We start from the raw sequence: 16,012 nt of genomic DNA, 5'->3' as shown, positions 1-16,012 counted from the left end.
GTGCAACTCTTGACCTCAGGGTTGTGAATTTAAACCCCATGTTGGATGTAGAGATTACTTAAAAATAAAATCTTACTTAAAAAAAAAAAAAAAGAGGGGGCCTGGGTGGTTCAGTCAGTTAAGCCTCTGACTTCTGCTCCGTTCATGATCTCAGGGTCCTGGGATCAAGCCCTGCGTCAGGCTCTGTGCTCAGCGGGGAGTCTGCTTCTCCCTTTCCCTCTGCCTTTTCCTCCACTTATGCATGCTTGTGCACTTTCTCTCTCAAATAAATAAATAAAATCTTTAAAAAAAAAAAAAACAACCAAAAAACTTGTACTTTTGGTCCTTGTAACTAGGGTGGGTGGAAGTCCTGGGGACTCTTCTTTTTGGTTACCTTTGGAAACCCTGTAATCTCTGTTCTGATTTTTAGATCATCTTAAGTCATAAGACAGCTTTCACAGTTGGTGCTGTAGAAATTCATTACGCTTAAACAAATTTTCTTTTTTTCAAATTAAAAAAATATTATTTTATTTATTTGAGAGAGAGAGAGCAGAGAACACGAGCCAGGGGCAGGGGCAGAGGGAGAGGGAGAAGCTGACTCCCTGCTAAACAGGGGGTCTGATGTGGAGCTTGATCCCAGACTCCATCCCAGGACCCCGAGACCATGACCAGAGTGGAAGGTAGACACTTAACAGACTGATCCACCCAGGTGCCCCTCTTTTTTTTTTTTTTTTTTTTTTAAGATTTATTTATTTATTAGAGCGTGTATGCATGCTCATGTGAGCTGGTGAAGGGGTCAAGGGAGAGAATCTTTAAGCAGACTCCCTGCTGAGTGCAGAGCCTCATGCAGGGCTTCATCTCATGACCCTAAAATCATGACCTGAGCCCAAATCAAGAGTTGGGTTGCTTAAGCAACTGAGCCACCCAGGTGCCCCTTTGAAATTAAATTTTTAAAAATTGGTATAAAATATTACATTATGCTGTGCTATGATGTACCTGTCCCCTATAGTTGGACGTTGTTTCATACATACACACACCGCATATACATATAAATGTATATATGTCCTATTAAATTTTTTTCCCAGCATAAATATCTAGGAATTACTAGTATGTACATCTTGTGACCCCTGCTAGGTATTTTGTACTCCTTTACATATATGTAAATATGTATATTCGTTGTTCCCCTCAGTTCTCTGATGTAAATATTATTTTTATTTTGTTTTTTTTAAGACAAGGAAAATGAGCCAAGAAAGGTTTAAGAAAACCCTGACATTTCTTCCTCCCTCCCTCCTTTCCTCCTTCCCTCTTTCTTTCTTCTTTCTTTCTTTCTTTCTTTCTTTCTTTCTTTCTTTCTTTCTTTCTTTAAAATTACTGCTGTTTTATGTTGGTTTTCATATGATTTTTTGTCATTAACTTTTAACTTCATTTGGACTTTTATTTGGGTCTGTTGATTAAAATGTGCTGGGGGGGCAGGAGTTGATGTAGGAATTTAGTTTTTTTTTTTTTTTTTAAAGATTTTATTTATTTATTCGACAGAGATAGAGACAGCCAGCGAGAGAGGGAACACAAGCAGGGGGAGTGGGAGAGGAAGAAGCAGGCTCATAGCGGAGGAGCCTGATGTGGGGCTCGATCCCATAACGCCAGGATCACGCCCTGAGCCGAAGGCAGACGCTTAACCGCTGTGCCACCCAGGCGCCCCAGGAATTTAGTTTTAAAGGGCTTGCCAAAGTACGAAATTGATGTTCTTAAAAGTTTATGCAAATGTGTTTTACATCATAATACAGCCATGCTTGCTTGCTTTCTTTCTTTTAAGTTTTTTTTTTTTTTTTTTTTAAGATTTTATTTTTAAGTAATTCTCTGCACCCAGCATGGGGCTTGACTTTAAAACCTGGAGATCAAGAGTTGCATGCTCTACCAACTGAGCCACCTAGGTGCCCCAGTGCTTGCTTTCATTTAGTTTGTTTGTTATTACTGTAGAAAGTTACCTCATTTTTATTTTGTGGCTTTGTGTACCCTCTGGCCACTGCTGCTCCCTTCAGAGGTTGGAGAACTTCATTGTGAGAAAGATGGGTGTTATGTGTGGATTTAAATTTTTCCCCCAGTTGATAATCAGCACTATCAGCTAGTCCTCCCTTTCTAATTGTTTTTATAACTACGTTGCCTTGATTCTCAGGTGCATGTTTCTCCTGTATTTTAAATGATATGGCCTGTAATTATGTGTGTATATAATGTAATATTTCTTTTGTTCTGAAAGGCTGTCATTAATTTGGGGATACACCTGGAACTTAATGGTGTCTTAGAATTGAGGCAACAGGGGATTTAGTGGATAACCAGTTGCCTCAGATGTTTCTGGGGCATTTGGGAAGGAGACCTTTTGGGACATGCAGTCCCTTTTAGTCTGCCTACTGTGGAATCCCCCTCTTATTGCAGTCTATCTGGAGACCTATGGCTGCCAGATGAATGTGAACGACACAGAGATAGCCTGGTCTATCTTACAGAAGAGTGGCTACTTACGGACCAGGAACCTCCAAGAGGTACATGCATTTTCCTTCCATTGTTTTCTGGGCCTGGGTGAGACTCTGCTTTTGTGCCAGTTTTTAGATGTAGCTTCAGAAATAGGGTGTGGCCTCGTGAGAGTGAGTTCCCTTGAGTAAAGTAGGTAGCATGGAACTAAGGTGTATTTTTGTTCCAATTAGTTTTGAAACATTTACGGTGGTGCTCGCTTTTAGGCAAGGAACTAAGTTAAAAATGGGCTGGGAGGTGGAGGGGAATGGGGTTAGCGTTTGATGGGTACAGAGTTTTAGCTGGGGAACATGAAATGGTTCTGGAGCTTGACGGTGGCGATGGTTGCACAACAATGTGAATGTACTTAATGCTACTGAACTGTACACTTAAAAATGCTCAAAATGGTAAATTTTATGTTGTGTATGTTTTACCACAGTAACAACAAAAAAAAGGGCTATGGATAGTGATTCTATAAGGCAGATTTCAAAGATCATAATTTTCCTTTTTTTCCCTTGCTTTCCACTCAGGCTGATGTGATCCTCCTTGTCACATGTTCTATCAGGTAAGAATTTGTGCTTCACCTAGAGAGTGAACTTGTTTTATGCCAGAGTTAACAGTGCCAGGCTGGCGGACCTGTGGAGATCAGTCAGTGGACTTGTGGTTTTACAACAGTGGAGATAGCAGCGATAGAACTGGGTTGACGTTTGCTGCGCACGTACTGTGTATCGGGTCCTGTGCTGAGCACTACACATGCACTAACTAATTTAATTCTCACAACAACCCTATGAGATAGGTGCTATTATCAAACCTGTTTTATAGATGAAGAAACAGAGTTTGCCGAGGCACCCAACTTTTCCTAAGGTTTCCCTTGCAGGTAACAGCACGTTTATGATGTAATTCACATCATAAGGGTTAGGGTGCAGTCAGTGCAGAGATGGTGGCATCCATCAGAAGTGAACATACTATTTCTTACTTTGTTTCCGTGTACAAGGCATATTAGTGTTAATGTTCCCTTAGTGTTAATATAATGCAACGTTTTTGTTTGGAGTGTTTCTGCTATAAGACACTGAACTACATGGCTTTGGGAGATTCACAAATGAACCCCTCTTCCGTGGAGCTTGGCTTTAAGGAACTTTGTCTGATATGGGAACTAAGGCAGATACACAAATAGCTCTAACATCTGGCAGAAAGCACTATGAAAAAAATCGAACAATAAAAGAGAAGTTGCTAACTACAGGGAAAAGTTTAGTTAAAGTGATAGTGCGGCTAAAGGGTGGGCAAACCCTCTGTGGGGCTTTGTGAAGTAGATTGTTGCTGAGTTTGCCTTAAAGGCTTGTCAGGTTTGGAAATATGCAGAAGGGTGAATTACAGCAAGTGGTGCTTCTTCACTTGTCTCCCTGCCTATCTTCCCTTAACCTAAAAGATAGATATTCATTTAAAGGGTTGAAGTTTGTTTTTATTTTATTTCCGTGTCCTACTCTTTTTAGCTTGTGCTCTAGTTTGTTTTGAGGTTCAGTTCTACCTCTTAATCTCTGTAGGGAGAAGGCTGAGCAGACCATCTGGAATCGTTTACATCAGCTTAAAGCCCTGAAGACGAAACGGCTCCGCTCCCGAGTACCTCTGAGGATTGGGATTCTAGGTATCCGGTAATTTGCAGATTTTGTGTTTTCGCACTTGGGAAACTCTTAGAGGCTGGATTCCCAGTGTTTGAAGAATTGTTATATACCTCACGTAACTCTTGTATTTGATGTCAGAGGCTGTAGGATTAAATGAGAGGGCTTTTCATAGTGCCTTGAAGTAATAGGTACTCAGAAAGTGGTCTGTCCTTCCCAGAGTCTAATGTAGCTTCTGGCAGCATAGAGTTATGGATAGGAGAGAGTTTGGAGTCTGGAAGAACAGCATGAATTTGCAGCATAGGCACTTTTTTTTTTTTTTTTAAGATCTTATTTATTTATTTGACAGAGACAGTCAGCGAGAGAGGGAACACAAGCAGGGGGAGTGGGAGAGGAAGAAGCAGGCTCCCAGTGGAGGAGCCTGACGTGGGGCTCGATCCCAGGACTCCGGGATCATGCCCTGAGCCAAAGGCAGACACTTAACGACTGAGCCACCCAGGCGCCCCAGCATAGGCACCTTTCATCTTGACTCCTGATGTATACCCACGTGAAGCTCTAGATCTGCCCCGACCAGTACGGTAGCCACTAGTCACATGTGGTTCTTTAAATTTAACTAAAATTAGGGACCCCTGGCTGGCTCAGTCAGTGGAGTATGCAACTCTTGATCTTGGGATTGTGAGTTCCAGTCTCGCACTGGGTGTAAAGATTACTTAAAAAAAAAAAAAAATCTGTGCCTGGATGGCTCAGTCGGTTAAGCGTCTGCCTTCCGGCTGAGGTCATGATCCTGGAGTCCTGGGATCGAGCCCCGTATCGGGCTCCCTGCTCAGACTCAGGGAGTCTGCTTCTCTCTCTACCCCTCACCCTGCTCGTGCTCTCTCTCTCTCTCATTCTCTCTGTCTTTCTCTAAAATAAATAAGTAAAATCTTAAAAAAAATTAAGTAAAATTAAATAATATTAAAAATTCCCTTCTTCATTTTCACTAGCCACATATTGACTGCTCAGTAACCAGACTTGACTAATGGCTACCAGTTTGGACAGCACAGATAAAGAACATTTCCATCATCTTAGAAAGTTCTGTTGGACAGCTCTGATCTAGATAGCTGGGAAGCATATTTCAAAAATGAATATTCTGTACCCTTTTGGTCCCAGAATTTAGTTAGTGTATTTAATTTTGAAACAGACTGTCCATTGTGGAATAATTAAATTAATTTCTCTTGATGAAGGGTCCAAACATAGTTGGAGCATATGCTGTTATACAGATTAATGTACTAAGTGATGTAAAAGATTGGAAGGATTAGCTGAAATGTTTCACATCAGTTCCTTTGTTATAGAAGCCCCTCGCTATATCTTTGTTAGGAATTTCAGAAATGCCCCCAGTACTTTGTTTTTTATTGTGGTAAAATATATATAACATAAAATTTATGATTTGAATCTTTCTTTCTTTCTTTCTTTCTTTCTTTCTTTCTTTCTTTCTTTCTTTCTTTCTTTCTTTTTTTTTTTAAAGATTTTATTTACTTATTTGACAGAGATAGAGACAGCCAGCGAGAGAGGGAACACAAGCAGGGGGAGTGGGAGAGGAAGAAGCAGGCTCATAGCAGAGGAGCCTGATGTGGGGCTTGATCCCAGAATGCCAGGATCACGCTCTGAGCCGAAGGCAGATGCTTAACGACTGCGCCACCCAGGCGCCCCTTTCTTTCTTTTTTTTAAAGATTTTATTTATTTGTTAGAGAGAGAGCACGAGTGGTCGAGGAGGAGAGGGAGAAGCAGAGTCCCTGCTGAGTGTGGGGCTCGATCCCAGGACACTGAGATCATGACCTGAGCCGAAGACAGAAGCTTAACTGACTGAGCCATCCAGGCGCCCCTAGACTTTGAAATTCTATAGCCTTACTGATGAGCAGTGGTTTTTGAGGATATGGAAGATAGGAGCATAGAAGGTTAATTCATTTCTTAGAGTATTACCAAGTATTATGGGTAAGAAAAGGGATAAAGGATATAAGCCCGGTTGTAAGTAAGTTTTATTTTTACAAGTAAGTTCCTGAAAAAAAATTTTATTTGGAGTACCAAGTAAATTTCAGTTGAAAAAAGAAATGGTTCATGTCTAGAAATGTTTTTGGGTGGTGGCCTAATTTTTTTTCTGGGCATTTAATTGAATTTCTTTAGTTGCTCGCTTCCTGTGGTTTTCTTAGGAAGATACAGGTTCTAGTGCTGTGGAAGTATTGGGCAAATTTGAGGGGTGATGATGCTAACCTTCTAGGGAAGTTTCTGTGCCCTTGTCTCTGATCCTAGCTGGAGGTTATGTGTACTGAGAAGTAGCCATGAAACCAGATGAATTTGGGAACAGGTGCTTATTTTTTTTTTTTTTTTTTTCCTTCCTAGGCTGCATGGCTGAGAGATTGAAGGAGGAGATTCTCAACAGGGAGAAAATGGTGGATATTTTGGCCGGTCCAGATGCCTATCGGGACCTTCCTCGACTGCTGGCTGTTGCTGAGTCAGGCCAACAAGCTGCCAATGTGCTGCTCTCTCTGGATGAGACCTATGCTGATGTCATGCCAGTCCAGACAAGCCCTAGTGCTACTTCTGCCTTCGTGTGAGATACTGCCCAAGAGACAGGGAGTGAACTTCTCCTTTCTCACTTTTATTTATTTTTGAGGGGGGTGGTGTAGAGAGAGAGAGAGAGCGTACACACATGTGCTGGGGTGGGGGTGGGGAGGGACAGAGGGAGAGAGTCTCAAGCAGACTCTGTGCAGAGCCCAACAAGGGGCTTGATCTCACAATCCTGAGATATGACCTGAGCTGAAACCAAGAATTGGACGCCCAACAGACTCTGCCATCCAGGCGCTCCTCCCTTCTCACTTTTAAAATAATGTTAAGGGCAGGGGCGCCTGGGTGGCCCAGTCGGTTAAGTGTCATGGGATCATGACCTGAGCGGAAGGCAGACGCTTAACCGACTGGGCCACGCAGGTGCCCCTATTAATTCCTTTTAGAGAGAGAGAGAGGGAGAGTGCACGTGTGCACAGTGGGGAGGGGCAGAGGGAGATGGGAGAGAGACTCCCAAGCAGACTTCATGTGGAGCTTGGAGCCTGACGGGGGTTTGCTCCCAGGACCCTGAGATCGAGACCTGGGCTAAAACCAAGAGTCAGACACCTAACTGACTATGCCACCCAGGCTTCCCAATTATTTGGTTTTATGACCTTATTTTAAATGGTGAACATGTCTTACATTTTTAAATTTTCTATAATAGAGATTGGCAAATTGGCAAAAAAATTATAGCCTATTTTTTGTAAGTAAAGTTCTTTTGAAATATAGCCATGCCCATTTGTTTATATATTATCTGTGGCTGCTTTTGGTACTATAATAGCAGAATAGAGTAGTTGTGACAGGGACCATATGGTCTGCAAAGCCTAAAATATTTTCTGTCTGTTTTTTTATAGAAAGTTTGCCAACCTCTGTCATTTTTAATGGCTATCCCATACTCCGTTGTTGGAATGCTTAATAAAAATAATAGCTGATATTTATTTAACAGTTCGTCAGTGAACATCTTTGATACATATTCAAAATTATTTCCTTAAGATAATTTGAGGCTTTCAAATACAGGATGCCAATGGAAGAGAGTGATTTAACTTAGATACTGTAATAATTGGATCAGGAATGAGTGAGAAATATGGAACCTTCTGTCTTAAATCTGAGGTTTCTATTCATTGTACACATTTTATAATATTTTTTTTTCTGGTCTAGATATAAAAAGTTCAAACAATATATTTATATTTTATATATATGGGGTACTGATACACCAGGAGTGGCTCCTGGCAATCTGTACCCCATTCCCTCACCACTTTGCTCCCTCAGGGAAACGGCTATATCCACCAGTTACAGTGTGGTTTTTATCCTGTGATTAAATACTAGTTTTTAAAAATAAAACATGTTTGCCTTAAAAATGTCTCAGATTGGTTCACTGTGAGTATGGTACCAAGAGGATTCAGAGCCAAAGGATAATGCCAACGGAGCTATGACCTGCTCCTTAGGTGGGAGCAAGGCATCCTACTCTTGTTACTCCTGTTACTAAGTTTTGGTGCTTTTCTCCCCAGGTCTATCATGCGAGGCTGTGACAACATGTGCAGTTACTGCATTGTTCCGTTCACACGTGGCCGGGAAAGGAGTCGGCCTGTTGCTTCCATTCTAGAGGAAGTGAGGAAGCTTTCAGAACAGGTGAAAAGTTGTCTAGGCTTTTGTCTTGTAAGTGTGTTTTTAGGAGGATGAGGACAACTTTCTTGTTATGCTGCCTGTGCCATCTCTGAGCTATGTAAGTTTAGAACCCATACCTGGCCAGAAATACCTGGGTGAATATCTTTGGTTTGCTGCTTATCAATTATAGGCAGAACCATGTGAAGTTTGCTTAGGAGGCAGCACAGTGCTATGGAGAGAGCATGAGTTTAGAATCTGATGATCGAGTATGTATTCTGGCTGCAGCATTCTTTGGTTTGATGCCCTGGTTACTTAACTATCATCTTTGAAACACAGTTTCCCAATCTATGAAAAGAAGATAAAACAGTAAATTCCTTGCTGGGTTATTGGAAAGATTGTTGTAGTTTAAGTGTTCTTCTCTCCTCTTCTCTTCTCTCCTCTCCTCTCTCCTCTCTCCTCTCTCCTCTCCTCTCTCCTCTCTCCTCTCTCCTCTCTCTTCTCTCTCCTTTCTTTTTTAAGAAATCTCCACACCCAGCATGGGGCTTGAACTCAATAACCCTGAGATCAAGAGTCACATGCTCTACTAACCGAGTCAGCCAGGTGCCTGTATCATTGAAATTTTTTTTTTTAAGATTTATTTATTTTTAGAGAAAAAGTATGCATGAGGAGGTAAGGAGCAGAGGGAGAGGGAGAAAGAGAATCACAAGCAGGCTCTTCGCTAAGTGCAGAGCCTGACGTGGGGCTTGATCTCACAACCCTGAGATCATGACCTGAGCCGAAACCAAGAGTCACGTGCTCAACCGACTGAGCCACCATGGTGCCCTGAAAATTTTTTTTTTTTAAGATTTATTTATTTATTTGAGGGAGAGAAAGAGTTGGGGAGGAATGGGGCAGAGGGAGAAGGGAAGGGAGAAAATCTCAAGCAGACTCCCCACTGAGCAGGGAGCCCAGTGTGGGGCTCAATCCCAGGACCTGAGCCAAAGGCAGATTTTAATCAACTGAGCCACCCAGGTGCCTCCAAATTTCTTTTTTTTTTTTTTTAAGTTTATTTATTTTTAAGTAATCTCTACACCCAACATGGGGCTCTAACTCACCACCCAAGAATCCCAAGCTCTACCTACTGAGCCAGCTAGGTGCTCCTCAGAATTTCTTAATTATCCAAAATATCTTTTTTTTTTTTTAAGATTTATTTATTTTTAAGTAATCTCTACACCCAACATGGGGCTCTAACTCACCACCCAAGAATCCCAAGCTCTACCTACTGAGCCAGCTAGGTGCTCCTCAGAATTTCTTAATTATCCAAAATATCTTTTTTTTTTTTTTAAGATTTTATTTATTTGAGAGAGAGAGAGCACGCACAAACGGGGAGGAGCAGAGGGAGAGGGAGAAGCAGACTCCTTGGTGAGCATGGACTCAACGTGTGCTCAATCCTGGGACTCTAGGATCATGACCTGAGCCGAAGGCAGATGCTTAACTGACTGAACCACCCAGGCTCCCTATCCAAAAATGTCGTATTGCTTTTTTTATTTTCAAACCAAGATCCAGTCAAGATTTGTGGTTTTATTTGGTTTTTATATTTCTTCAATCCCTCTTAATTTAAAACAGCCCTTTCACTTCTTTGTTGTTTGCTTTAAATGATACTTTAAGTTTTTGAAGAGATCAGATACGTCTGGATTTGTCTGATTGCTTTTTCATGTTGTCATTTAAAATTTTCCTCTGAATTCTGGTAAACTGGAAGTTAGGTGTAAAAGCTTGATTCAAATTAGGCTAACTGTTTTGGGAAGAATACTTCATAGGCAATGATTATATAATATTCAGCTGGCAGAATGCTGTCATAATTTGATTTATGGTGTTACAAATCAACCATTATTATTGAACATTGAGTTTGTGCCCAGGTTTTTTGCTACTCTAAAAAATGCTTTGAAGGTAATTTTTATTTAAGGTTTTAAAAATTCATAAGTTCAGTTCTTCAGACAAGATGCCCAAATGTGAAATTATTGGGTTAAAGACCAAATAGAATACATTTATGGATGGCTCTTGGTAGGTTCAGCTAATTTCAATTAGTGATTTGGGATGAAACTACCAAAAAAGTTTTAATTTGCTTCCAGTGTATTTATTTTCCCTTTCTTAGGGGCTGAAAGAAGTGACACTTCTTGGTCAGAATGTTAATAGTTTTCGGGACAGTTCAGAGGTCCAGTTCAACAATGCAGTGTCTACTAACCTAAGCCGTGGCTTTTCTACCAACTATAAACCCAAGCAAGGGGGCCTTCGTTTTGCTCATCTTCTGGATGAGGTCTCCAGAATAGATCCTGAAATGAGGATCCGTTTCACCTCTCCTCACCCCAAAGACTTTCCTGATGAGGTGAGTATCGACAGTGAACCGTGCCAAGCTGTTATCAGTATCCTTAAGTATGCCAAAGGCTGGACCCAGTGGGAGGCAGCAGTCCTTGAATCTTGCTTAGGGAATCTTGTGATTGCTCTGTTGCCCTTTAGTGCCACCAAAGATTTAAAGTCCACCACGGTGATGGTGCGTGGGTGGCTCAGTCAGTTAAGCATCTGCCTTCAGCTCAGGTCATGATCCTGGAGTCCTGGGATCAAGTCCCACATCAGGCTCCCTGCTCCTCGGGGAGCCTGCTTTTCCTCTTTCTTTGTCTCATGAATAAATAAATAAAATCTTGAAAGAAAAAAAAAAAGTCCACTAAGGTGGGGCAGAGATGGGACTGATATATTTTTTAAAAATTTGTCTTCAAGGTCATCAAGGTCAGATTGTCATCTTCATCTGTAAAATGGGATTAATAATAACCTCCTGCTTTGGGTTGTTGGGAAATAGGTATAATGTATGGAAGGTACTTACCAAAGTGCCTTAGCAATGCCTGGAGTGTATAGCCCACATGTGAAACCTTTTTTTTGAGTTTTTTTGTTTTGATGAAATACCTGTTTTTTGGCCCCACCCTTACCTTTTCCCCTGTGGATTATCTTCTTATTGAGTTGTAAAAGTTTTTTATGTGTTCTTGATATAAATCTTTTGTCAATACATTTTTTCAAATATTTTTTCTTATTTCTAGTTTCTTTATTTTAAAGATTTTATTTGTTGTTTAAAGATTTATTTATTTTACAGCGTGCAAGTGGGGGGCAGGGGGAGGGACAGAAGGAAAGGGAGAGAGAGACTCTCAAGCAGATTCCCCGATGAATGCAGAGCCTAACACAGGGCTCAACTCCAGGACCCTGAGATCATGACCTGAGCTGAAGTCAGGAGTTGGACACATAACTGACTGAGCCACCCAGGTGCCCCTTAAGGATTTTATTTGTAAATAATCTCCATACCCAATGTGGGGCTTGAACACAACCCTGAGATTAAGAGTTGCATGCTCCACCAACTGGGCCAGCCAGGTGCCCCACCTAGTTCCAGTTTCTTGATGGTGTCTTTTATTTTTTAATTTTAATTTTAATTTTTTAAAAAGATTTTATTTATTTGAGAGAGCGATAGCGAGAGAGAGCTCGAGCAGAGGAGGGTCAGAGGGAGAGGGAGAAGCTGGACCTCAGGACCCAGGATCTCAGGACCTGGGATCTCAGGACCCAAGCTGAAGGCAGACACTTAACCAACTGAGCCACCCAGGCACCTCTTGATGGTATCTTTTAAAGTGGCTAATTAGTTTGGAAGTTAGATGAAACAGATACCATTTTTCCTTTCTTGTCTGTGTCATCCCATGGCTTGAATTTGATCTCTGCTTGCTTTCTTCAGTCTTTGAAAGCAGAGATGCCATCAAGTGAAATGTCTGGAACAGATAACGTGGCTTGAGTAAAAGTAAATGATTTGGGTAATTCATGTGTTTGGTTTAATTGGCCTGTTAATTACTTGAAAATTAACCTTGGTAAAGAAACCGTGGGGGTGGTATTCCTTTCTGCAGATTTTTTGGTGAGGCTTTGATGACCTTTCATGTGTTCAATCTGATCAGGTTCTACAGCTGATTCAAGAGAGAGACAACATCTGTAAACAGATCCACCTACCAGCCCAGAGTGGAAGCAGCCGTGTATTGGAGGCTATGCGGAGGGGGTCAGACTTGCTTGGGGAGGGGGCATCCTGCACCTTTCCATGTTTTCTTAAGGACCACAAGAACCCAGTATAGTGTGTGGCACATAGTAGCTGCTCAATAAATATCTGTTATATGAATAGACTCATGAACATGATAACTTGCTTCTGTTTACTTCAGAAGTATGGACTAAGGACTGAATCACTCCTGTTATTTATTTAGCATTTTTTTTTTAAGATTTTTTATTTATTTTAGAGAGGGTGTGCGTGGAGGGGGCAGAGAGTCTTAAGCAGACTCCTCACTGAGTGTAGAGCCTGATGCGAGACTAGATCTCATAACCCTGAGCCAAAATCAAGTCAGATGCCCAAGCGACTAAGCCATCCAGGCCCCCCAGCATCTTTTTTATTAAGCACCTACTGTGTGGCACACACTTTTTGAAATTGGAATCCTGTAGCTTTTAACATTAAAGCTTTTTAAGTCTTGGAATTTAAACATATCTCTGTGTGTTCACTGACTTTGGGACTAATATGTATTGTAGAGGTAAGACTGAAAGGGTAAGGTGACAAATGGCAAGCTATATGGAACTAGTGCCTCGCCTTATCCACATCGGCAATTTTAGAGATCCTCTTAAATGTTTAATCTGTCCTCAATTAAATAAAAAGGCTATTTACTTATTTTTTTTTAAGATTTATTTATTTGAGAAAGAGAGCATGAGTGGGAGGGGCAGAGGGAGAGAGAATCTCAAGCAGACTCCTTGAGCATGGAGCCTGACACGGGGTTCGATCTCATGACACAGATCAGGACCTGAGCTGGAACCAAGAGTCTCGCCTAGCCTGCTGCGCCACTCAGGTGCCCCCTACTTATTTTTTTAAAAGGCTGTTTAAAATAGTGTATGTTCTTGAAATAAAGATTCATGGGTTGTAGATTAGGTTACACTACAGGATATGGATCAGAAGGCTCTTTGGGTTCTTTAACCTACTTTTGTACTGTCCTATGTGGATGAGAAGTGGTTATACAGTAACTCATAGTGTTATCTTTTTGTAGTATTCATTTAAAGAACATTGATTTATCTAAGCCTTTTCTTTTTGTTCTTCATTGCAGATATTCAAGAGAAGCTTATGTGGAGTTAATTCATCATATCAGAGAATCTATCCCAGGTACGTTTAAGAAATATTCTGTCGAGCACATCGCTCTACCAGTGATCACAGCGTTTTTGTCAGATAAAGGCAACGCCTGTGATGCTACCTTATGACACCATTTATGCTTCTTTTGCTCCTCTTCATTTTTCTCTTTCTTTCATTTTACTCCTTTCTACTTTTTTAATGTCTTGGTCTTGCTACAGATACACAAAGGCTTGTGATCTCAAGGTGAAAGAGATTTCTATAGTCTTTGTGTTTCTTAATGTATGGGACAGATCTTGTTCTTTCTTGTTAGTGGGCAAAGTTAGTTTGGTCTAAATTAGTTCTGATTTGGGGGCAATTGATATCTTTGAAAATGTGTACATGGAGGTAATTCCTTTCCTATTATCTTAACTCTTACTCCTTTTTCTCTTTTCCCTTCCTCCTAATAAAATTACTTTGTTGTCTTTTAATTTAGATTTGGTTGACAATGTCTACATTTGTTTCCAAATTTCAAATTATTGTAACTTGCATTATGTATAAATAGTTTCATTTTGGAGGGGCAGGATAGTGTGGAGGTTTTCTGGGCTGCAGTTTCCTCATCTATAAAATAGAGTTAATAAGGGGTGTTTGGCTGGCTTAGTTGGTAGAGCATGGGACTCTTGATCTCAGGGTCGTGAGTTCAGGCCCCATGTGTGGCATAGAGTTTACTTTAAAAAAATATGTATATGTATATATAAAATAGAGTTGATAGTACCTCATTGGATTGTTGGGATAATTACGTAGAGTAAATTAAATAGATAGGAAAGTGTAGCAAACAAATAGTTATTGTTCCTATAGTCTTTTTTTTTTTTTTTTTTAAGATTTTATTTATTCATTTCAGAGAGAGAGACAGGGAGAGCACAAGCAGGGGGACAGGCAGAGGGAGAGGGAGAAGCAGACTCCCTGCTGAGCAGGGAGCCTGATATGGGGCTCGATCTCAGGACCTGGAGATCACGACCTGAGCTGAAGGCAGACACTTAACCATCTGAGCCACCCAGGCGCCCCTGTTCCTATAGTCTTAAACATTGTGTGAAATTGGCTTCAAAAGTATGTTTTTTTTGAAGATTTTATTTAAGAAATTTTATAAAAGACATATTTATCTTATAAAGATTTATTTATTTATTTATTTGAGAGAGACAGAGAGAGCGCGAGCATGTGGGCGTGTGAGGGGAGGAACCAGAGGGAGAGGGAGAGAAGCAGACTCCATGCTGATCGTGGAGCCCCACACAGGGCTCGACTTCATCATCCTGAGATCATGACCTAAGCCAAAACCAAGAGTCGGACCCTTAACCAACTAAGCCACCCAGGCGCCCCAAAAGTATGGGAACTGGCATAGGAACATTCTGTATAAGCAGGCCTATTCCATCTTGCTCTATAATGACTATTCTGTTTCACTTGCACATGGGCTGAACAGCTCCTTACAAATTGCTATTCTGCCCTCTGTAGCCAAGTGCCAAAGGCTTCTCTTGAAGGTAAGCAGCAGTGACATGTTGTCCTTTGTCATGTGTTGCAGGTGTGAGCCTCAGCAGTGATTTCATTGCTGGTTTTTGTGGTGAGACGGAGGAAGATCACCTCCAGACGGTGTCTTTGCTTCGGGAAGTTCAGTACAACATGGGCTTCCTTTTTGCTTATAGTATGAGACAGGTAAGCCCTGGGGTGGAGGAGAAGGTACTTCTGTGCTGACACCGACAGAATTGCTGACTGGTTTCCAGTTGATTGTTGACAACTGGGAAGAAAAGAAAGTGGTAGCAAGGTAGTCCTTGAGAAGCCACGAGGATCTTACCACTCATTTCTTTATTTTTAATCAACCTGTCTACTATTTTATACAATGCAGCGATTTGAAATGAAAGTGGATTACTTGTGACAATATTTGTTTTCATTAAAATATTTTCAATTATGTTCAGATCATTTAGAATTTGAATGTGGAGGTAGGGATGCTATTTTCCTTATAAGAAAGCTGAAATTATGCAGAACTTTTTTGGCCTACAGATGCACCGTGTTGTCCTCCTAGCCATCCTCAGCTATTTTATTTTTATCTTTTTAGGCCAAGTGAACCTACTGATGGCCACTATAGAGTTTCTCCTGTACACAGATTCCCAGGAAAATAAAGCAACAGGAGATGAGGAAGGAAAGGGAGAGTAATGTGTATTTCCCACGGAGAGGGAATAGTCCTGGTCTGTTGCTATTTTCTCGATGGTAGGGATGGATTTGCACAGGTCATTTCTCATCTCTCCAGTCACCTCATTGGGGGCTTTCCTTGTGTTTGGGCTGGAGGCTGAAGAGGCTCTATGGCCAGGAGGCTCAGGAAAGCTGATTGGTGAATGAAGGATCCCATGACCTTAGCCACCACCATCACTCAGCTGCCATCAACAAAACTAATTCATGTCTTTTAAAGCCCACTGCCTAGTGTTTCTTAGGCAGTGTAAGTGGGCCATTGTGTATATTTATGTCTGTTACAGAATTATTTCAGGGATGAAGCTTCAGAGTAGATTTGGGTTCCAAATCTGCTTCTTTTCCATGGACATTACAAATATGCAAGAGA

General features: G+C 41.1%; 1 protein-coding gene across 2 annotated transcripts in view; it reads left to right on the top strand.

Annotated features, from left to right (window-relative positions):
• The window catches only part of CDK5RAP1 (CDK5 regulatory subunit associated protein 1), a 31,392-nt gene that overhangs the window by 3,366 nt on the left and 12,014 nt on the right, over positions 1–16,012 (top strand). For both annotated transcript variants that reach the window (XM_008703200.2, XM_008703199.2), the window contains exons 3-11: positions 2,410–2,513; positions 3,012–3,046; positions 4,023–4,123; positions 6,474–6,684; positions 8,183–8,303; positions 10,411–10,641; positions 12,236–12,333; positions 13,412–13,467; positions 14,984–15,114. In XM_008703200.2, coding sequence (XP_008701422.1) covers positions 2,410–2,513; positions 3,012–3,046; positions 4,023–4,123; positions 6,474–6,684; positions 8,183–8,303; positions 10,411–10,641; positions 12,236–12,333; positions 13,412–13,467; positions 14,984–15,114 — 1,088 coding nt within the window. The remainder of the gene's footprint in view (positions 1–2,409; positions 2,514–3,011; positions 3,047–4,022; positions 4,124–6,473; positions 6,685–8,182; positions 8,304–10,410; positions 10,642–12,235; positions 12,334–13,411; positions 13,468–14,983; positions 15,115–16,012) is intronic.

The sequence above is a fragment of the Ursus maritimus genome, unplaced genomic scaffold (genome assembly GCF_017311325.1).
Source record: "Ursus maritimus isolate PB19 unplaced genomic scaffold, ASM1731132v1 scaffold_22, whole genome shotgun sequence".
Lineage (NCBI taxonomy): Eukaryota > Metazoa > Chordata > Mammalia > Carnivora > Ursidae > Ursus > Ursus maritimus.
Note: the sequence above shows the minus strand (reverse complement) of the source record. Positions and strands in the feature narration are given on the sequence as shown.